This window comes from Theropithecus gelada, chromosome 3 (assembly GCF_003255815.1).
Source record: "Theropithecus gelada isolate Dixy chromosome 3, Tgel_1.0, whole genome shotgun sequence".
In the NCBI taxonomy this organism is placed as follows: Eukaryota; Metazoa; Chordata; class Mammalia; order Primates; family Cercopithecidae; genus Theropithecus; species Theropithecus gelada.
The window spans coordinates 24,147,562-24,170,002 of NC_037670.1; the positions used below are offsets into that span (position 1 = coordinate 24,147,562).

Genomic DNA, 22,441 nt, shown 5'->3' on the forward strand with positions numbered 1-22,441 from the left:
TTTAACAATCAGCACTCCGGGGGAGAAAAGGCCCTGACTTGTAGTGTCTGCCGATTCCTGTGGTGTAAATACTCTCATCATGCCCCATCTCAAGCTACCTTTACTGATGTGGTGGTGGGAACAGACATGCAGCTCTCGGGAGCACACAGTGAGCTGGCTCTAGCACACCAATGAATATAACCCACATAAGCTTTTTGGCATACTCACTAATTTTGAAGCATGTAAAGAGAACAAATCTGAAAATAGGTGTCCTAAGACCACCATCACCTTACCAATGTCAGACTCCACTGAGGGGACAGAGTGTTCTCTCAGTTCCAAAAGTACTTAAACCTCAAATTCGAATGGACTTAATATAAACATCCTAGAATCTCTCCTCAGTTATCTCTGCCAAGCTTCTGGCAAAGACATTTGAATCTTTCTAACACCTTCTTAAAAGAATGTTTTGCTTTGAAGGAGTACTTTTTGGGGATTCTTTTAGGAAGGGCTCAGAGTTGATTCCAATTTGGGTTGTGGCTTCTAAGTCACTTGTGTATAAACTAGTCAAACAGACTTGCCGCTTGACGATGGAATGTTTCGGGTAGAGAATGGATCTGGGGTTAACATCCTTCCTCCAGCTCCTTCATGCTGGGTGTGGAGAGGAAGAACGAGGACTATCACAAGGAGTTTATATAAACAAAATACTTTATTATTGAGAGAGTAAAGGCCCAATTACAAAATTTTTATCCTTAAGATCTGTTTATTACCATGCCAATGGTTTATAAGGACTGTAGTTTCCGTAACTATTAGGTCGAACCCCATGAAACTCCTTCTTTGTAGATAAAAGCCAGTCTAATATTGGCAATTTCACGTGGTTCAGCCTCACATACAATGAGCCAATGCCTAGGATTCTTTTGGCAGCAAGACGTTCCCAGTCACATGTCTGTTTATATTATAAACAGATGTCCGAGTGATAAATACGTCCCACTTGAGAAAAACATCCTGTGCTTAAGTATACTGGGAACGGTCTTTTGTGGGTATTTAGGCATCGCAGCTCTGGCTTTGCTCTTCCCAGCTTGCCCGGCCACCCGATTCCTCAGTTGCATCACAGGAGGATTTTTTACAGATGTCAGCCACCGGTCCAAGGCCACACAGCTAGTAAACAGACAAGCCCATCGGACTTTGAAACCAACTTGACCGGGTCATTTACAAAGGCCAGGAATACCCATGACTCAGGTGCTCTTTTGAAATGACTACAAGTCTCCATCTCGATCAAAACGTTTTCTCCAAATGAATGGCTCTGATGCTTTCTCTTTCCCATCTTAAGTACCCGCTCTGTGCCTCAGAATAGTCTGTGTCCAAGAAAATAAGAATCACGTCATCTTGCTGTGGACACTGAGCAAAAAGGAGCAGCATGCTATTAAGATGGTTTGAGACACACGAGTGCACAAAGATGGAACAAACTGTACCTCGTTCAAGAGGTTTCATCAAGACCCCCATCGCCCCCCATCCTTCAGCTCTGTACAGTAACTTTAACTTTACATGGAGCTGAGATAAAAATAAAGCTTTCTTACAAATTACATTTTTTTTTCCAGTGAATTACTTTTGCAGTAAAAATAGCTGCTACATAAATCCCTCCTGATCTCTGAAAAGGAGTTGCATATTTCCAAAAATAGTATTCTTATTTTAATCATACAGAAGAACGTGGAGCACAGGAAGGAAATGGCTGGGTGGTCAGGGAGAGGTGAGCTGTTGGAGAAACACAGTGAAACTAAAAAATAAAATCCATTTTGTGTATAAACTGACTTAAAGGCATGCAAAGTGGAAAACATATGCCGTTTGTCAAGAAAAATACTGCTTTATAGCTTTTACTTTACAATTAAAGGAGAAAGCAGAGGCCAGATATAACCCCAGATAATAACATTTAAGTTTCTTATAAAAACTCCCAAATGTACAGTCCTTGCCAGACAACCAAGGCAAGAAAACCCCCAAAAAACAAAAACAAACCACAGAAAGCAGGGATGACCCCCCCCATAGGCCTTATCCCTGTAAGTCTATTAAATGTAAATAATACACACTTTACAACTTCTCTTAGTCGGCCCTTGGCAGATTAAATATTTGCAAAATTCCGTATGTGCTACTGAAAAATGAAACAAAACCTCGGATGTCTGAATTCTTATTTCAAATACAGTTATATAATTATTTTAAATTACAATATACAATTTCTGTTAAATAGAACTGTTAGGGGATTCTGAGAACAATTATAAGATTATAATAATATATACAAACTAACTTCTGAAATGACATGGTTGTTTCCTTCCCACCCTCCTACCCTCTCAAAGAGTTTCTGCATTTGCTGTTCCTGGTTGCAAAAGGCAAAGGAAAATCTAAAAATAGTTTGTGTGTGTCCACGACATGCTCGCTCCTTTGAGAATCTCAAACAGTCAGAACCATCCCGACCCACGGCCTGCCAGGCGCCAAGATGGCTTCCCGGTGCCTCCTTCTCGACCATTTTCATTTAAAAGCACTATGAGTAGAATCAGCTGTGCCGTCGCTGCCACAAGCGAGGCAGCCTGGTCAAGAGGCGTGGTTTGGGATGCAATAAGGCCACTGCTTCTTGGCAACTTTCCTAGACGTTTTCAATCCTGCCTTTCCTGGGTCCTCGGAGCAGGTGGTCAGGATGGGCTTCCCCCTCAGTCCACCAGCCTGGGGCTGGCTCAGGGCGGTCCTGGCGACCTCAGTCCTCCGTGTCGGGCTGGACGCCCAGGATGGCGTGCAGTTCCTCGGGCGTGAACCCCAGCAAGTTCTGGAGGTCGCACACGAAGCGGTACACGTAGCGCTTCCCCGACGTCTTGTGGATGATGTTCTTGTCGTAATAATAGCGTAAGCCCCGGCTCAGCTTCTCGTAGTTCATCTTGGGCTTATTTTTCCTCTTTCCCCACCGGCGGGCCACCTTTGGTGAACACGGATGGAAAAGAGTTCAATTCCATTTGTCAGTGAAGAAAAAGTGAATGACATTCCTCCCTGATTATGATTCTGAGGCACATTCACCCTAGAGAGAACTTGACACCTACACAAGGTCCGCAGGAGGATCTTTTGAGTACCGAGGAGTACCTCTGAGTACCTTTGAGTACCTATGGCAGGGGCACTGTGTCCCCAAGGGGCAGAACCAGTGGGGAGTGAGGTCCCTGCTCTCTGGCCCCAGCTCAGCAAAACCTCCTGGGAGCCAAGGGTTCAGAGCCAGGAGGGTCCCGAGACAAGGGAAATGCTGGTGTCACCCACCCTCCAGGATTCTATTCCAACTACTGAAGTTAACAGGTGCCGGCTGGGATTCTGAGCTGCGTGGTATACTCATTCCTCAATGCTTGTCTCTCAAGGGAACTGGGGGTGGGGCGGGAGTGGTGACAGATTATGCTTTCTGGTGCCAGAGACCTGGGGCTTCTCTCTAATGCTTTTCTGGAGGAGTTGGTATCCCACCTGTCCTTGGCCTTCTCCTTCAGACAGGGCTCCTGGTTCTAACCCTGCAGGGCTGGGGTCAACGCTGCTGGGCTCAGCTAAGGAGCAGACAGAAAGCCGGCTTGGGCCACATGAGGCTTATTTCCCCAGTGGACAAGGACAGCCTTTCTAAGGCATTTTCAGATGGTTGGCAGAGAACCTCAATTTGCAGCTTGGGCCTCTTGATCAGACAACCGATCAAGACAGTGAAATCTGTGCAACGCCCTTGTACAAAGCATACCCAGAAAACACTATACACATTTCCCTACAAAGCATGACTCCACTTCCATTTTCCCAACAGTCAAGGATGCCTCACGTAGAAAGATTCTCATTAGTACTGGTGAACCCTTTTTTTTTGTGCCCAAAGAACTGAGTTTTTGAACCCAACCAGGAAATCAGGTTTTCAAACCCAGAGATTTCCCAGGGCTCTGGCCATACCTCATCGGGGTCGGCGAGCTTAAACTCCCATCCGTCTCCAGTCCAGCTGATGAATGACTGGCAGGATTTGTCAGATAGCAGCTCCAGGAGAAACTGCCACAGCTGAATAGGTCCACTTCCTGTGGGGAGAGGGAGATGGATCATACCCTTTCACAGATGTAAAATACAGCAAGGCTTCAACCATCCTAATTGTACATGCTGATTTAGGAATGCAGATCCAACTCTCTGAATGGGGTTCCGATGTGACACTCAAGGGTGGCACTCAAGGTGTTGGTGACAGTACTAAGTGTTTTAATGAGATGGGGCTGGGCACCAAATGTGAGTTCCTCCTCCGCACTGCCTACTCCTAGAAAATAAGGTCACGAGACGGGACACCCTTCCCCTTGATTGCTAGGTTTATTCTTTCTGGAAGAAAGTTTAGGGCCACCAACTCTTGGCATTAAAATTCCCCATCTGGTTTAATTGTTCCTTATGTAAAAACCTTCAAGGTTTATTTCTAGAAACACCCAGTGGGGCAGAGATGGGGGTGGCTGAAGGGGTGTTTCATCACAGAATGAGGAGTGTCATACGTGGGATCCCATGCCACCTTCCTGCCAAATGATCATGTGTAAATTGCTTAATGTGAGCCCGGTTTACTCAGTAGCCACGTGGGGTCACATTCATTGCCTCACAGCCTCTGTCTGGTGAAGCATGCAAAGCAAGTGTCAGTGTGGTCCTGTTCTAAAGAGGAGGGATAAGATGCGGCTCAGAGGCCAGGTGCCTTGTCCTGGATCACACACCCATCACAGCAAAGAGGAGAAAAGCCTAGATCTTCCGATCCTAAGCCCAACCTCTTTCCACCAAATAGCTCTTCCTCAGAAACGCAATGGCCATTATCAATAAAACTTTGCTGTAAAGCACGGGACAGGCCTTCTAGAACCAGAGCTTTGTGACCACCGATAGCTGTCTACCTGTGAGCCAATTTCCCCATCTGTAAAATGGCCTCATACCACTTCCATGCCAGGCTGTCCTACAGACTACAGACTGTATGTCTACTTAACCACAGAGCTGTCAGTCAATAAACAGAAACTTACGTTACTATTAAAATGAACCACACTAACGTTACGGCTGTTTATTCTTCTCAGGCCCTGAACTCCCAATAATGAAAGCGAGAATAGCTTTCACACACTCTTTCCGTGTACTTTAATACATTTACGTGGCTGCTTGTTCTTAGACGACAGGAAAAGAATGAATGCCTCAGTATCTTTATTTTAAATGTATCAGAGTTTTTTAAGTTAGGTAATTTCAATCCACAGTGGCTCCATATGGTCAAAAAAAAAAGCACATTTAAGGACACACGAAGCCAGTGAAAACAAAGCCCCAGTATTTTTGCTAAAGTACTGGAAATATCTGTTTCTAAAAGCAGCTTTAATATTTGTCCTCTGCCTAGAATAGCTCTCACCCAAACCTCAAAAATAAGAGTAGATAGATTTTAGAAGCAAGAAAAGGTAAACAGTGCCCATATTATTTGAGACTGGCTCTGCTGCCCCTCCCTAAGCCAGTTTACATTCTTTGATTCTTGGAGTGGGTGAGTCAGAGCTGAAGACTGCATAGGCTACGCCCCCTGCTCCAACTACTCTACAGAATGTCCCAGGTGGAAGGAGTGGCCTGTCGATTTTCATTCACTCCATGGAGCTCTGTGTACATGAAAATTCCACCCAGTGTGGCTTTTTTCGAATTCAGAGATACGGTAAGCCATGCATAAAACACGGAGTGTAGAGCACTTGTGTACCTAAGCTTAGAAACACCCTCGGTGAACGTGGTACTGTGGCTCGAAAGGAAACAAGGGACAGGACCCAGGAGACTGGGCGGCCAGGCTCCCGGAGAGCCACACGCACCTGTGAAGCCGGCCAGCACGGCTGCAGGTATAACTGGTTTGCCTTGCTCCACCGGGTCACTCCTCTCTTGGATGTAATCCTTGAAAGACATGGTTGGCTTATTGAGGCAGAGAGACTGGCTGCAGTCATCTTCGAAGCTCTCGAAGGAAGGAACCCGTTGCACATCCAGCAAGGACGACTGGCTGTTCCAGGACTGGAGGAGGGAATCTGAGCTCTCGAAGCTGTCTGCACCGTTCTCAGGGGAGTCATGGTCTTTGGGCGTCCCTGGCAAAGACAACCAAGCACATACTTTGATTCCTCTAGGGCACGGTTGGTCTTGGGCACGACCACAGCATCACCAACCACTACCAGTGCAATCATGCACCTGCTGGTGTAGAACCACTCAGACTTCTCAAAATGCTCTCTACTCAGGTGCCTATTCCTTAGGGTAACTATGCTACACAAATCCTATCTTCCATCAACAGTAGAATGAATAAAATTCTTATAATGGAATACTATACAGCGATGAAAAAGAACACATAGCTGCTACATCCAACAACATGCATGAATCCCAGACCTCATGATGAGTAAAAGACAAACACAAAAGAAAACATACCGCATGTTTCCAACTATGTAAAGTTCAAGAAAATCAAAACCTAATCCATGATGATAAAAGTCAGAATGGTTCCCTTCTGTGGGGGGATGATATTGCTGGGAAGGGGTACGAAGGAACCGTCCAGGTTACTGGAAACTTCTCTATCTCCATCCGGATGGTTGTTACATAGGTATACATACGTACACAAATTCAACCAGCCATATGACCTGAGATTTGTGCACTGTATTTATGTTACATCTCCATAAAAAGAAATGCCACATTCCTGCATCACCACCATAAATATCCTGAAGCGTGGAGAAATCTGGCTGTGAGAGCAGGGATTGTGTTTTGTTTACTCAATGCCTGCAGTACCTGGGCCAGCACCTGAAACATATTAGGGGTATGCTTGTTGGAAATCCACTTAGAACACGGGCTTTGACCTCCTTCTGTAATGGCTGAACCCAGGAAGTATTTATTAAGAGGTTCATGATGGCTCTGGGGTTCTCAGAATCAAACCAACAGCCTTGTTGAAAGATGCTTCCAATCTTACCAGAATTGTTGGTGAGCAAATTCAAGTTGCTGCCTGGGAAGTCCTGACTGACAGAGCAGTAGGTGACGCTGACCGAGCTGAGCCGAGACTTGGGGAACATCTGAAACTCCTGCTCAGAGCTGAGTACGCTGGGTGTGGAGGCCGGACACATGCTGTCCAGGAGGCCGCCTTTGGGGTAATTCTGTGTCTGCATTCCGTAGGGCGTCTGCTCCGTGCCAAAACCTGGGACAGAACAATCGGACGACAGAGCTCTTAAAGTCAGTATTACCACAGTAACTAATCCCTCAGAGCCAATGACAGGTGAGCACTCCGCACACTCCAGCCCTCTGCAGAACCTCAGTGGACACCTGGGCTTTGGTGGGGGTCTGTCACCAAGCCTTCTTCTCAAACCTTTCATCTTCTCAACCAGCAGCCCTTTGCCAAAATGACTGCAGCCTTTGTAGGCAGGACTCAATGTTCCTATTTCTACAACCCTAGTGCTTTCATGGGACCCTCAGGAGGACAGGGCTCACTGGCTCTTGCAGCTTCCGAGGAGAGTAAGGCTCAGAGAGACGAGGTGATGTGTCATGCACTGTGTGATGCATAAGGAGCAGAGCCAGGCCACGAACCCTGTGTGCTGAGGCACAGCCCACTCTGCTGTCTGCTCCTTCATCACACTGCTCCTGTCTCTGTTCATTGCAGAATCATTTATTTTCTGGAGAGGGAAGGAAGCTCTCTGACTCTGATTCAGACTCAGGCAGGCACAGGGTGTCTCACTGTACCACGTTCAGAAAGACCCCTGGAGCAGGACCCCTGCCCCAGTGGGGCAGAGAGGTGGGCTTCACTGGGTCCGAATGGTGGAGCTGGGGCCAGAGAGAAAACACTGGGCCGGACCAACCCCACCCAAGCCTGTTGTTCCAAGGAACCCTCCCACGCTGGCCTGGCCAGACCATGTGTCCTCCCCAGTACCAGCAATCGGAAGAAAGGACCTAGATTCCATGACAGCTCTTTAAGCTCCCAAGTTCAAAGCCAGTTTACAAATTGCTTCCCACACACTCTGTGCCCGCCACCTCTTGTTTGCTACACTAGACCAACAGGTGGTGACTGTGGTAACCAGCTCACTTCGTTCTGCTCCTTGCTCTAAGAATTGCCTGGACTAGTACTAACAGTGCTGACCTATGGAAGATCGTGTGAGCCACTTAAGCAATTGTGAATGTTCTAGTGGCCATATTAAAAAAGCAAAAAGAAACAGGTGAAGTTAATTTTCTTATTTTACTTGGCCTCATGTAGCAATTATCATTTCAATACGTAATCGATACGTTAAAAATTATCAGGGAGACATTTTATATTCTCTGTTTCATACTAAGACTTCCAAATCTGGCATGCATGACTATACTCTTCCTACACATCTCAATGTGGACCAGTCACATTTCAACAGCTTATAGCTCAACCACCCACGTGTGGTCACCATGAGAGACACACACAGGTCTAGGTGGCCCCTTAGGAGCCTACAGCAGAGAGTCCAAGTCTACTGGGGAGACTGAAGACCAAGTTCTTAAGGGCAGAATCAGTCGGACTGACCTATTGTATTGCTGTTAATCCAATGAGGAACGGAGGTGAGGTGTGAATTTTCTTCATATTGATCTTCTGCCTTTTCTTGGTTTTCTGAAAAGCAGACACGGGAGACATAAGATGGCAGATGTAGGTGAAAACTACACAAGAACAAATTGACTTTCTGAATTCCTGTGAGACGATAATTTTAGAATGATGACATGCATGGAGTGCTTCACATTTAATCTCATGGTGCTCCACGTCTTGCCTGTCTTTTTCAAAACACGAGAGAAAGCAACCCATTTTTCTAATTACTAAAATACATTTTCCAAAATGAATGATGTCATTGGCAACATTAAATTTTCTATTGCAAAAGGTCCAGATGGTGTATTGAATTCATTCATGCATTCAAGAAACAGTTAAGTATTTATGAAATGCCATCTGTACCAGAGGCTGCATACAGGAAATTAATAAAATGGATGGTGTCTGCCCCCGTGAAGCTTACAGTCCCATTGCTTCCAAACCTGCACGCTTCCCCAGGGTGTAGGAGGTCTCCAGGGCTGTGGGAGTCTGGGATGGCTAAGACAACTGCCCAAGAACTTTGAAAGGGAAAAGGTTTGTGCACTGTGTATACACACTTAATACGAATATATTACAAAGTATACGTGCACCTGGAAACTCAAACACACACAAACTCACAGGCCCGAGGAATGGCAAAACAGGCCCAATTTGCCAATGAACAGATCACCAGAAACTTGGTAGAAAAGCCCTGTCCAAGTTCAGAAAAAATGAGGGTCTTTAAAAATGAGTTTCCCTGGCCCTCAGAAGCCGTAACTAAAAAAAGTTAGCTGTTGAATCCTAGGTGGTTTTGAGATTCTGAGTCTATAGTTGATGCTAAAATTCAGTGTGTTTAAAATCAGTCAGGTGAGGACTAGTTCCCTGAATTCTATAAACGTGCTTTCTTTTCCTTCCTTCCTTCCTCCCTCCCTCCCTCCCTCCCTCCCTCCCTCCCTCCCTTCCTTTCTTTCTCTTTTCTCTCTCTCTCTCTCTCTTTCTTTCTTTCCTTTCTCTCTCTCTTTCTCTCTTTCTTTTGACAGAGTCTCACTCACACAGGCTGGAGTACAGTGGTGTGACCTTGACTCACTGCAACCTCTGCCTCCCGGGTTCAAGGGATTCTTCTGCCTCAGCCTTCCAAGTGTCTGGGAGTACAGGTGTGTGCCACTATGCCCAGCTACTATTTTTATTTTTTGTATTTTTAGTAGAGACGGGGTTTCACCACATTGGCTAGGCTGGTCTTGAACTCCTAACCTCAAGTGATCCGCCTGCCTTGGCCTCCCAAAGTGCTGGGATTACAGGTGTGAGCCACTGCACCTGGCCTTCTTTTCTTTTTTAACTCAATGTGTTTTAAACATTGGTCTCCCTGCTATTTTAAGTTTTGAATCAAGACTTTCTCTGTATTTGGTGAGATTTCTACTGATCAATGGCCAGTTTCTGTACAATACGATAGCATGTAAATATATATCAATTTCTCACTTGTTTAAAAACATACCCCACCCCCCTCAACAATCCTCAACATCCAAAATACGTTCCATTTGGATGTAGGAAAATTTACGTAGAATTCATAGGGTTTATGTGAGTAAAGGCTCCCTTTCATTAAAGCTGCCATATCTTTTAGCTCTGTAACGTGAGCTCAGAAGACGTGGGAATTCTCGCCTGTCCTACATATCTGAGTCAACATGGACTCCCGTGATGAATAGAGCCAGCAATAGAGAACAATTTAGTGACTAAGGCTACTGCCTTGTGGCTATACCTGATGCTATACACACACACACACTCACGTAAAGTGGGATAAAAATCTATAATCACTGCCATATATCTGACTCACTTGAGTGGCATTTTGAGGCAAGGTACTCTATGTCATTACAAGTGGCAACCCTAAGGTTGAAGAACACCCACGTGACTTTCCCAATCAGTCTTCCCGGCCACAGCTCATCCTGGACAAGGAGAAGCAAGACATTCAGCTAGTACCTTTGATCATTTGCTCCAGATGTTCCCAGAGAATGTCACCCACAAAGTCAGGTGCCAGCTCCAGAAAGCGTTCCTTGCCAAGGTTACACAGCATCTGGCCATTCATGCCGAACCTCTGCAGATTCACGTTCACCAGACTGAACTCATTGGTGGCCCAGAGAAGCCACTGGCATACCTGTTGCTCACTCCACAGCCAGGGGTCTACCAGGAGAAAAGAAGAGAGAGAACACGTGAGGTAAAAACAACGGAAAGGTAGTGAGACCACTGTCATCCCTCATTTATGCACCAAGTCCCAACATATACCAGAACCCGCGAATGAGCAAGACACCACGATGACACGTCACCATTCTGCCATGACCAGGCACATTCCAAGACACCAGTAACGTGTCCTTCTACTATATATTTAATGAGTTCTGGATCAAGTCTTCGGTTGACTGGGGTGAAACAGAAACTGGCTCAGGTTAACGACATCTATGCTACTCTTTGCAGAATACCCCAAGCAAAAGCTTAACAAACAAGTCAAGATCAAACCACTGCTCTCAAGCTGGTTCTTCTCACCCAGTGCGGGCTCAAGAAAGCAGTACTTACTTTTCGGAATGCCGAGGCGCCGCTGTTCCTTTTTGAAGCCACTGAAGGTAGCTTTTAAGGCTTGACTCATCACAGCCTTGCTGCACGGGGTTAACAAAGGCAACTCGCAGTTGGCCGAGTCTGGAAGGAAAGCCCCCACGGGGACATTAGGACTTCAAGTTGGTGATATCAGGTGGAGATTTGGGAGAGACATCTTAGTTTTTGGAAAAGAACAATTTTGATCTCACACCTTGGCATGATTCCTTAAAACAATATAACTATCAACAAAAAAACTTTTCTGACTACAATTGAGAAAATATATGTCTCAGAACTATACTTTTTAAAAAAAAATCATAAAACTCAAATTTGATTCTATTTTGCAAAGTGTCACAAAGCAGTTGTGCGTAGGGAAACCTGCTAAGTCTATTTTAAAATTGTAGGCAATGAAAAGAATTGCATGGTTTCTGGTCAAAAGGCTGAAGGGACTGTATCATTTGGAAGTTACTTCCATTAAACTAGGCATGGAGCTGAGAAGTGAGTGTGACATGAATGTGCCCCACTTAGCCCGGTAATGGAACCACACCTTCCGTTTTTATTGAAAACAATCTTCTGCAGACACCCTCAGCAATTTCAAGAATGATAAATGGCTGCCATGCAGTGTTATGCGTACGCCAGTGTGTGCGTTTTAATTAATTTTCTGGTCTGTATTCTCAGCACCTACTTCATATGACACAGTCATCTCTGGCACGTTTCCAACTAATAGCTGTGTCACAGTAATTGTGCGAACATTATCTGACGTGCTATTCCTTTAAGAAGAATAAACAATGACATGAAGAACTACAGAAAGAAATACAGATGGGTAAGGATTACAAAGAAACAATGTGTTGTCCCCAAAACTCAGGACAGGGGAGATTATTTAACTAATGATGCAAACCCAAATTACAAGTTTGGGTGTGTTTTAATGTCTACTCTTCCGTCTGTTTTCCAGGGCAGAGGAGGGAGATGAGGACCTGCTTGCTAATGTTGAAAACATCCAGGAGGGACAGCTCAGGGGTTCCCCTGCAGTTTTCTAACAGTGGCTCACTGGGGGGCGTCTGGCAGTCAAGACATCAGAATCCACATCAGAATCACCAAGTTGATACAAATGAAAACCTGCCTTCTGGTTATTCATATCAAAGACTCCAGATATCAACATTTCTCGCTTAGGAACTGTCATCTCTTTATTAACAGGACTACTTAGGAAAATCATGCACAATTTGTCAAGTCTGAGGAACAAATTACCATGAGAAATGGAATCCAAGCCTGTTGGCACTTCTTGCAGTGTTTGCTCTTCATTTAGAGAAGGAAAAACAGCAAACAGGGACCCGTCAAAGGTGTCAAATGCTGGCTGGCGCTGCAAAAACAGATGGAAAAGAAAATGGAAATACAATATTTAAACTGATTTAATTACCTATTGTAAAAGTGGTCCGTGGGCAATCCTACCCATATTCCCTGTTTCAACTGGCAATTTTGAAGCAAACATGGAATCAACCAGTCAGTCCTCAAAACAGACTTGTAAAATGGTCAAAGTGACTGAAAGGATTCTATTTTACTGTGGATTATTATTATTATTTTTTGAGACAGTCTCACTGTGTCACCCAGGTCAGAGTGCAGTGGTGCAATCTTGGCTCACTGCAACCTGCACGTCCTGGGTTCGAGCGATTCTCCTACCTCAGCCTCCCGAGTAGCTGGGACTACAGGCACCCGCCACAACGCCTGGATAATTTTTGTATTTTTAGTGGAGACAGGGTTTCACCATGTTGGCCAGGCTGGTCTCAAACTCCTGACCTCTTGTAATCCACCCGCCTTGGCCTCCCGAAGTGCTGGGATTACAGGCATGCGCCATGGTGCCCGGCCACTATGGATTTATTTAAGTAACCTCACAGAGTCAGAGGGACTGGGAATTTATTTTAGTGGCCTAATCCACTTAAGTTAATATATTAAATACACAAATCTAAAAATAACAGAATCTTAAAACGGTGTCAAGAGGAGCCTCAGAGATCCCTTTACCAAACACCTGACCCTCCTGTTACATCGAGGAAAATTCAGTGAGGCTGTGTGTGTAAGAAAAATGACGCTTGACGAGGCTGTCTGAGCACAATGCAGTTAAAAGGCAAATGACCGGATAAAAACTGAAAGTCAAACAATGAAATACACTACTTTATCTTTGGAAGCATTTATTTTGAAATGTTGGCCATGAAACAATTTAATTGAAACCAGAGATGCTTTTCCACATCAATTCCAATGGTTTAGAAAATAGTAATACATGACAAAATTCCTTAACGTTTCATTTTATAAAAAGTAAAGTGTCTTAAAAATGAACCCTCGCTCCCCGCTCCCCGCCCCCCGGCCAGGTGGGGTGGCGTATGCCTGTAACCCCAGTGCTTTAGGAGGTTGAGGCCAGAGGATCACTTGAGCCCAGGAGTTCAAGTCTGCGGTGAGCTACAATCAAGCCACTGTATTCCAGTCTGGGCAACAGATAAGGACCCTGTTGCTTAAAACCAAAAACCAAAAAACAAACAAAACAAAACAAAAAAACCCAAATCACCTACTAAGGGGAAAGATTTCCAAAGGAAATAGATTTAAAGCTAAACTGAACTATCTGCAGAAGAGGAGAGACACAGAGAAAGATAAAACCTTACACGACGTTGATTTCTGATCATCTTACATAACATTTATGAAAGAAACAGCTTTTAATATAAGACTCGTTTGTAAGTAACAGATAATGTCTGGATTCATCATCGCCTAAATAGGAACACGTGAAGAAAGACTCTATTTTTCCAACATAAGCTGGAAATCCCATGTTATGTGTAATACAATGACCCATCTGTTGAGTCATCAATAAGAAAATGTGTAACACATTTACAAATAAAATTGGTTACCCGCTTTCTTTGTAGAAATGCAGAACAATGAATGACGCATTACCAAACAGGGCAGGCAGAGGCTGGAGCCCAGCCCAAAAAAAATCCGAGTCAATAATGACCAACTGCCTGAGATCTACCAGGAAAACCAATCAATCAGGCAAGTGCAAATTACTCATCTGGATTTATAAACTACTTTAGAGCAGAGTTAATTTTGATGAAACCTCCAATAAACTTTTAAAGTTCCCACAAGCATTGCCCAGGCGACTAAGAAATGCCTTTCCTAACTGTAAATTCTATTTTTTTTTTAAGCCAGGAAGCCAAAAGACAATACGAATCTGTGCTTCCTATTTCAACACATCCATTTCAGCAATAACTGTTTCCTTTCCATAACCAGAAACCGCATAAGCATCGTCAAATTATTTGAATTAATAGAAGCATTTTTCTTAGGGGTGTGGTTTCAACTTAATACCATGATTTCTTGTACCACTTCTGCCATGCTTAAAATGTCTGGCCAAATCAAACAAGCAAACTCACTAGGCTGAAGTGTGATGACCTTTAGAATACTGCAGAAAGGACTGTGCTGAGTTTTAGCTCTTTGGGTCACATCAGACAAATAACCTCAGTCATGACATACAAAGGAAAATGTAATATGCCAGGGACGTACATCATCATTATGCAAGACGCTAAGCTTTGAGGAGGCCAATTTTAAAATCATGCTTCTGAAACATGTTTACTACATAATGCTGAAAACAATCAAATCTTGCTGTCATATTTGGAGAAGACAAGTGGGAAATTACCAGTTTGTGCTGCTAAAGTATGTTCCCAAAAGGAATGATGAGAGAAGCTACACAAAATGTTTATGCAGCAGAGAGGGCGCTTTCATTTTTCATCTGGCTTTTCGTTTAACATAAGTAGGCCTGCTTGTTCTCTGCACCAGTAACAGGCTACCTACAATTCCATGACTGCCGCCCTTTCTGATAGGAGCTGCAGCAGTTGGGTCTGTCTGCCTCTTCTCTCTCATTTCAGTTCTTAAACAGCTTCCCATCCATCAAAGAAACTCCTGGGTAGACAGAAAAGGCAGCAGAGATAGCCTCTCCAGCTGTTTTCTTGGGAGTTATAGGATTTTCACCTGGAAGGAGCCTCAGAAAACAAACTATAAAGGCCTTTGGTTTCATATTGTGGAGGAGAGGAACAATACACATCAAGATATCCATTCTGCAGACCAGAAAACCGAGGCCCAGAGCAAGTAAGCAAATAGCCTATAGTCACACAGTCAATAAATTAAAAAGCTAGGGCTACAATCAGTTTTCTGGGACCCAGGCCATTTTTTTTCTTTCCTCCTAGAGATCGAGTTTTCCAATTAAAAAAAATTAAGACTTGCTCACTCACCTTGAGTGTCCCTCTGTAACTGTTAGCCACAGGGGCTACCTGGTCCATATTCTTGATTCCGAAATCATTCATCTTTGGGAAAAAAAAAGAAAGAGTCAAGGAGGCAAAGGATTAAGTACACTAAGAACTCATCATTGGTGGCATCGAGACTTGATCCTGGCTGTTCTGCAGCTAACAGGTAATTCCAAACTGAATGCAGGGAATTCTTATTTAAATGGCTGTCCTCACAAAGGTCTCAAGAGGAAAGCATTTCTCAGTATCACAAGGGGATATGCTATTTTGGTGATTGAATAATAATGCTGATTCCCCACTGAACTCCACTTAGATGTCACAGAAAAAGTCACTTGCTGGCTGGCTAGTCAGAGCCTCCTTGCTGGGTTAACAGGGCAAGAGGGCCTGAGTCAGGCTTTTCATTCACATTTCCATGGTCAGCATAGGTGAGCACTTGGGTGGGTACAGCGGGGCAGTGGGCCACCTCCTGTCTGCTCTGGACACAATCCGCTCAACCTGAGAGCTTCAGGACAGCTGCAGGGGGCCATTTCCAGAGACAGGAAAGGAGTCCAGGAAGCCCCTCTCTTCCCTTCCACTCTCCAGGCTGTGAGAAGGCACACACCCAGGGAACGGATCAAAGGGAGAACTGAAGACCAACCCCCCTTACATGGTCCCAGATCTTCCTGCTTTGAATACAGAGCTCAAAATATTTCTGCTTTGTGTGCTGCTTGGCTGTGCACTTCTTCAAGAGGAACTGATTCCAAGCATGGATCTGCCTTACTTCCTCTGACTGAGTCTTAATCTTCTACTAGGCCTGGGCTAAGCAATATGGTACCCACTTGCCATGTGTGGTTACAGAGCTCTCAACCAGTGGCTAGTACGAATCCACACATACACACTAGCTCTCAAAGACTTAGTGGAAAAAAGTAAAAAGCTCAATAATTTTTATACTTACACAATATTTCAAATATATTAGGTTAATCTGAAATACACTGAAATCAATTTCACCTGCTTTACTGTTTTTTAACATGGCTATTACAATGAGGCTTGTAACTGGACAATGCCATAATAGACTGAAAACTTATTTGGGGCTCTAAAATGTAATTGTTCAGCCAGGTTAAGTTACATGTCAATAAGAAAGATACTTAGACAGTAGAGTAACTAAAACTCATTTTCAGAGACCTTGGGTTAAGTAGCCTTCACCTCTAGGGCGATTCCTTGCCCTCCCGGGTTCATGGCTATGGAACTGAAGGCTGGTAGCAAAGCTCTAAGCCCAGCTCCATAGCCTCCACTGGGTGCTCTTATCTGTTTACAACTGAGAACTTCAATTAAGACAACATTCAACCCATAGAACTTACTGGATGTGACAAAATAACATATGCGCACAGAACTATTTAATTTGCGTTTATTTTCTTGTTTTCTCTTTATGATCAACATTATGGCTAAACCAGACCTTCCAAGAACCCTGCCACCCAACACACACCCAACACACACACGCACACACACACACACACACACACACACAGACCCTCTTGGCTAAAAGGCAGCAGGTGAAGCCAGAGGCATCAGAAAATTCTGTTAAAACCCTCGGACTGCAGGTAATGATCACGGTAGCCAACAAAGGCTGGTCAGCACTGGCAATAAATAATAGTCCTATGGGAGGGCAGAGAAGGGCAGCAGTCTTGGATCCAAAGTGGCCGCATTCACTCAGAATCTCCACTTGGTGGATTATGTCACTTACATTCACTCAACAATCAATAGTCTCTCCTACTGATGGCTGCCATTGCCAGAATGCCTAGTTACTAAGAGCTAAGCCCCGTGCTGGGGGGCCATCCACTCCTACATAATTGAATCTTCCTGCATCCCTGAGAGGCAGACGTCATACAGTGAAGCAACGGAGGCCCAGCAACACGGACAACCTGCCCAGGATCCACATAGCTACCAGGGGGGCCACCATGGGGCAAAGTGGAGATTAAACCCCAGTTGAGTATGGTCCTAAATTCTGAGTCCTCCACGCAGTCCTCTGCCAGGAGAACATGAATGATGAGGAATGGACCCTTCCCACCTCATCCTGATATTATTAGACCAGGCCCTTCTCACTACTCCTTCCAATGTGAAATGCTCCTTCCTCTAGAGCTTTATGTCATCTATCTGCATGACATAAGCCCTGGTACCTGTTGATTAAAGAAATAAGCCTCAAACAGAAGGGCAAAATCATAGACATCTTGGGTGTTGCCAGTTATTCATCCAGAGCCGGATGGATCAGCTCTTTTTCTTCCTTAGGCTTGCAGACTGCTTGCTGACTTGATTCTGTTTTTTAGCTTCTCTGAGATGGACAGAGAATGAATGTGGAAGGCAGTGGAAAAACTCTGCCCAGCTTTTGTGTACAAATACCAGGAGAAAAGGCAGCCTACCACTCCCACATAAAGAGCTGTAATTACTAGCTACAGAATAGAATTCGTTTGTTGTCCAGCTTTTAATGAGTTTTGTAAAAACCATGCAGAATTAAAGTGCCCTACTAAATGGTTTCAGGCAGACACACAACTAATCAAATTTAAGCTTGCTTAGTTTACTCAACAGGGCTTGTTAGGTGGCAGACAAGCCAAGTTTTTCCACATAAATCAATTTCAAGTTTGGTGTTGCTGATACATCGCTGCTTTTGAACCAAAAAAAAAAAAAAAAAAAAAAAAAAAAAAAAAAAAGGGCAGAAATGTAACAGCTGCGAATTTAAAAACAAGGAGAATTTGCCTGACAACAGTACCCTTATTGGAACAAGAAATCACTTATGTAAGATTATTTAGATAAATTTGAAAACAAAAAAAGAAACACCACAACCTTGTAACACACATTTGAAGGTAGGTTGCTTTTTTTGCTTTGAAGGCGATCAGTTTAGAGAGATGAATGACTAATCCCAGAAATGAGTATCTGAACATTTCCATGCGGATGGTCGGTGCTAACATTTACTGTACTGCGCTACTACTCAGAATTTTAATAAAGCTTAACGTGGAGATTTATCTCCCTGATTGGTGGTGCTGTGGGCAGGCAGATAACGCACAGGCGCTTCCATTGTATGGAACAAATATAATCTCTTACTGGTGAATTAAAATAAATTACTCCTATCTCCAAAGGGGACTGCTCATTTCTTTACTTTGTAAATAACTAGCACGTCAACTACTATTTTAGGCTCTCCTGAAATTGAGTACAGGCTAACATAAAAGGTCTTCTGCCATAAAAAATAAAATAGGATAACACACACGCAACCCAAACACCACAAGCAAACACTCAGTTACCCCTTCATTCAAATGTTGTGTGAACGAGAAAATAAAGGCAGCCCAGCGCAACCAGATCCTATTTCCGACAGGTTCCCCACGCTCTCCTCGCAGAACCGAGGGGTCCCCATGCCCGGCCCTGGACGCGGCGAGCAGGTGATCAGGGCACCCCGCGCCCCGCAGGTTCCCGCGGTGCCGCAGCCTCCAGGTGTCTTAGGCGCCCCAGATCCTCCGGGCCCGGCGCCGCTCCAGGAAGTCCCCCTCAAAGCCGGGGCGCCTGGCCACCTCGGACACCCTCTCCTGTGCCCCCACTCCCGTTCGCGAAATCGTGTTCGCCGGGACACCCACTGGGCAGGACCCCCTACCAGGCCCGCGTTTCCTTTTAAAAACAAAAGCGAGCGAAACAGGCCAGCGCGCCCTGGCTGCGCCCGCGGCTCGGCGACCCCCAAGACAGCGGCGCTAGCACGCAGGGACCCCGGCCGACCCCGCCAGCCCCGGAGGCCACTCCACAACCGGAAAACGAGCCGGTGCGGAACTCAGACGCGCGCCCCTAGAGTCCTCGAAGCAGCCGCCACCCCCATCTGCACCCCCGGCAGCGCCCCGAGATCTGCATGTCGGTGCCCCCCGCGACCCCACCCCGGGCCCCGGGTGACCCTCCCTGGGACTGGAGCCGCGCGCCGGCCGCTCTCCGGGGCCCAGCTCTTACCGCGCCGCTGCGGGCAGGGCCGGCGCGCGGTCGGGACGGTGACTGCTCAGGGCCCGCGGCTGCTCGGTGCGCGTCGGGCGAGGGCGAGGGCGCAGGCCAGAGACGTTCCGGGAGGCCGGACGCGGGCCGGGCGGCTCCGTGAGCTCTGGGCTGGAGCGACACCTCACTAGTCAGTAGCTGGAGGAAGTAACCGGCCGGTCCCCGACGCGGCGCGCTCTTCAGGAGCGGGGGGAGGAGGGAGGAGGTAGGAGGGACGGCCGAGGGGAGGGGAGGGGAGGGGAAGGGAAGGGAGGGAAGGAGGGAGGAGAGAAGAAGGAGGGGAGGGAAGGGGAGGAGAGAAAGGAGGAGGGGAAGGGAGGTAGGCAGGATGGGGAGAAGCAGGAGGAGAGGGAAGGGGGCAGCAGGAGGATTGGGGGAGCGGAGGGAGAGGAGAGGGAGCGCACGAGGGGAGAGAAGAGGAGGGCGGAGGCGGCGAGGGAGCGCGGGGCGGAGCTGGCTTCTTCCGGTCCAGCCTTCCCTCCGCCGCCTGCTGTCACTCGGCTGGGTCCCTCGCCTGCTGGCCCTGAGGCCCGGGGACCAGGGCCTCGGCCCCACGTGCGCGCGAGTGTGCGCCCTGGGAGCCGGACGGAGACATCCTGTGGAGCGCTCGGCGTCCTCCCCAGAGCCAAGGCCCTAATGCCAAACCTGCCTTTGGAATTCCGCAGGGACGGAGCAGTGGTGCTGGTGGCACCGAGGGGCAGCCAGGCTTGGGTAATAAGGCCCTGAAGTTGAGCCGACCCCATTCTTGAACCTCCGAATGGGTTTAGTACTAATGATCATTCTATCACAAAAAGGCTCCAGATGAGGTGCTGCCTGTAGAAAACGGGCCCCGGCTGTGTCCCCGAGTCGTGGTGCTGATCCGCGCTGCTCCCGGGAAGCCCCGATCCCGCGGGAGTGGCGCCCTCTGGAGCTGAGCGGTGCCCAGATAGTGACCAGCCTTGGCCGTGCTTCTCTCTGGGCTGGGCACTCCACGCACATCATCGTCACTCTCGGACGACTTATGGCTCCTACATTACACAGGTGGGAACTGAACCTTAGGATGAATAACCTGCCAGGTCAGATCAATGAAATTCACGGTGGAAACCTGAGTTTATCTGGCTCCCAAACCTATGGCCAAAACCACCCCCCACACTGTGGTTTCCGTTTTTATCAGAAGGTGCTTGAGTCCATGGCTGTTTAGACTCAGGTCACATGCTCAATATTTTGCAGGAAAGTTTAGATTCCTGAAGTTGTGGATGAAATAGGACAGCCCAGCTTAAGCGAGGCCACGGGGCTGAAAGCTGCTCACATCTCAAGGACGGCGGCACCACTGGGAAGGGAGAGGAATGGTCCAGCTTCTCTGTGACTCAGGGTTCTCGGTTTCCATGGCGACTCTGGGTCTAGAGTTATCCGGATAAATGAGATATCGGTGCACCTTAATGTTTCTGGGTCCCTGAAGGTCTCCAGGTATCACCGTGGCATGAGCCACAGTCAGAATCTATACTGCTGAAACAATCACGTATAGGGGAAGTGATATTTCTTGGAGACTGAATTGATTCTGATGGCTTCTCAGTGTATATTCAGGCCCAGATTGGAGAACACGGCTAGGTCAAGAAAGAGTTCCATAAATGGAATACAGATCCATAGTAAGTTACCATGGAGATGTGAAGAGTATGTTACTATTTTTTTTAAAAACCATAGCAGAAAATACTGACTCATCTGGGCTGCAGTTTCAGCTAATATAGGGTCTTTCTCCCTCAGACTACTTGCACAGCCCTGAGAAGTTGGGTGTAGACAACTGCTCCCCAAAGCTCAGCTACTTCCTGAAGCTTGCTTGCCTCAAGCGGACTGCCTTGTCCCACCATGCCTGCCCTGGTGTTCATAGGTGCTGAGTGCCAGGTGCTCCAGGGCTCCCTGAGTCGCTGAGGGGCTCCCTGAGTGGCGACATCTTTCCTCTTTGCAGGGCTGGCACAGGTTAGGGGCTAGGAGGTGGTGCTTTGTTCATGCTGGACTATTTCCAATATATATGAGCAGAAAGATATCAAAAGAGGAGCACAGGAGTTTGAAGACCACCGGTTCCCAACAGTGGAGCCTTCCTCTGCTCACTAACCTTGGGCTTCCTCTACAGAATAAGGGATGATTATGGAACCGATGTCCTTAAGACTGTGATGAATGACATAGAACCAAATCTGCAGAATTTGTGAGTGTTGAGTACATGGTAGAGAAGGACTCAAAATGATCTAGCTATTAAGAATATTTTTCCAAGCTCCCCTCAGGGAGGATTTTATTAAAAGCTTTCTGAAAAAACTATCATATACACACATACACACACACACACACAAATCCCACCCCTCGTGGGTTTCAATGTGTGAAAGCCTTGGGAAGGGTATCCTGGCTGGAAGACCAAATGGTAGAGCTGAAGAGGTTGGGGAGGCTGCGGGAAGAGGAAGCTGGGCCTGTGTGCTGGAGTCATCGTAAGCCCAAGCTCCTGCCTCCCACCCAGGTCTCTGGTCCTCCCTATTTCCCCTTCCAAGGAGTCTGGGGCTCCCCCAAGCAGACCCCTTTTCCTGGGTCCTGCCCTGTAGCTGATCCACCTCTGCACCTGGGCAGTCACATGTTCATAATAAAATGGCTTATCCTAGTTCTGGGGCAATATCAGGGTTCCCTACATTTTTGTTCTTAATACTAGTTGGCTTTCCAGTTACTCAGCAGAATTAAAAAGCAGTCTGGCTGAAGCCAGTGATTATTCATTGACTATTATGGTGCGATTCACAGGGAACAATGAGCTTTACAGTAAATTAAACCTAATAAAAGTACAGCCCTTGTGCTTGGAGATCAAAAGTCGAGGGTGTTAGAAGGAAATTAAAAGTCAGAAGGTGCACAGGGTGGAGTGATCAGATGCACTGTGGCAGACTGAGTTATGAGCAATGTTAACACTTTCCCCTTAAGAAAAAGGGACATTCACAGAAGAGAGGAGGAAAAGGGACATTACAGTAGAATATATACATTACAAACATGAAATATCTAGAGAGTAAAATGCAGGAAAAGAGTTCTTTAGGATCCAGACATAATTATGAGAAGTGATTAGCTAGTTTACGAAGTCTTCCTTTAAAACACACACACACACACA

At 46.3% G+C, this 22,441-nt stretch overlaps 1 protein-coding gene across 1 annotated transcript; it reads right to left on the bottom strand.

Annotated features, from left to right (window-relative positions):
* Positions 1 to 663: 663 nt before the first annotated feature.
* Positions 664 to 20,618, bottom strand: ETS2 (ETS proto-oncogene 2, transcription factor). The gene is made up of 11 exons (XM_025378763.1): positions 19,806 to 20,618; positions 19,294 to 19,443; positions 15,328 to 15,399; positions 12,317 to 12,428; positions 11,057 to 11,176; positions 10,469 to 10,669; positions 8,471 to 8,554; positions 6,911 to 7,132; positions 5,787 to 6,050; positions 3,910 to 4,028; positions 664 to 2,929 (listed from the first exon to the last, which is right to left on the bottom strand). Exons 1-11 carry the CDS (start codon positions 20,073 to 20,075, stop codon positions 2,714 to 2,716), a joined length of 1,830 nt encoding a protein of 609 aa, XP_025234548.1. The 5' UTR covers positions 20,076 to 20,618; the 3' UTR covers positions 664 to 2,713.
* Positions 20,619 to 22,441: the final 1,823 nt, after the last annotated feature.

Coding starts and splice junctions, on each gene's coding strand:
- ETS2 (XM_025378763.1), bottom strand. CDS start 20,075: ATGGGGTCGGCTCAACTTCAGGGCCTTATTACCCAAGCCTGGCTGCCC. Junction 19,444..19,805: donor CAGCAGGCGGCGGAGGGAAG/GCTGGACCGGAA, acceptor GTGTCGCTCCAG/CCCAGAGCTCACGGAGCCGC. Junction 12,429..15,327: donor GTTACAGAGGGACACTCAAG/GTGAGTGAGCAA, acceptor CTGTTTTTGCAG/CGCCAGCCAGCATTTGACAC.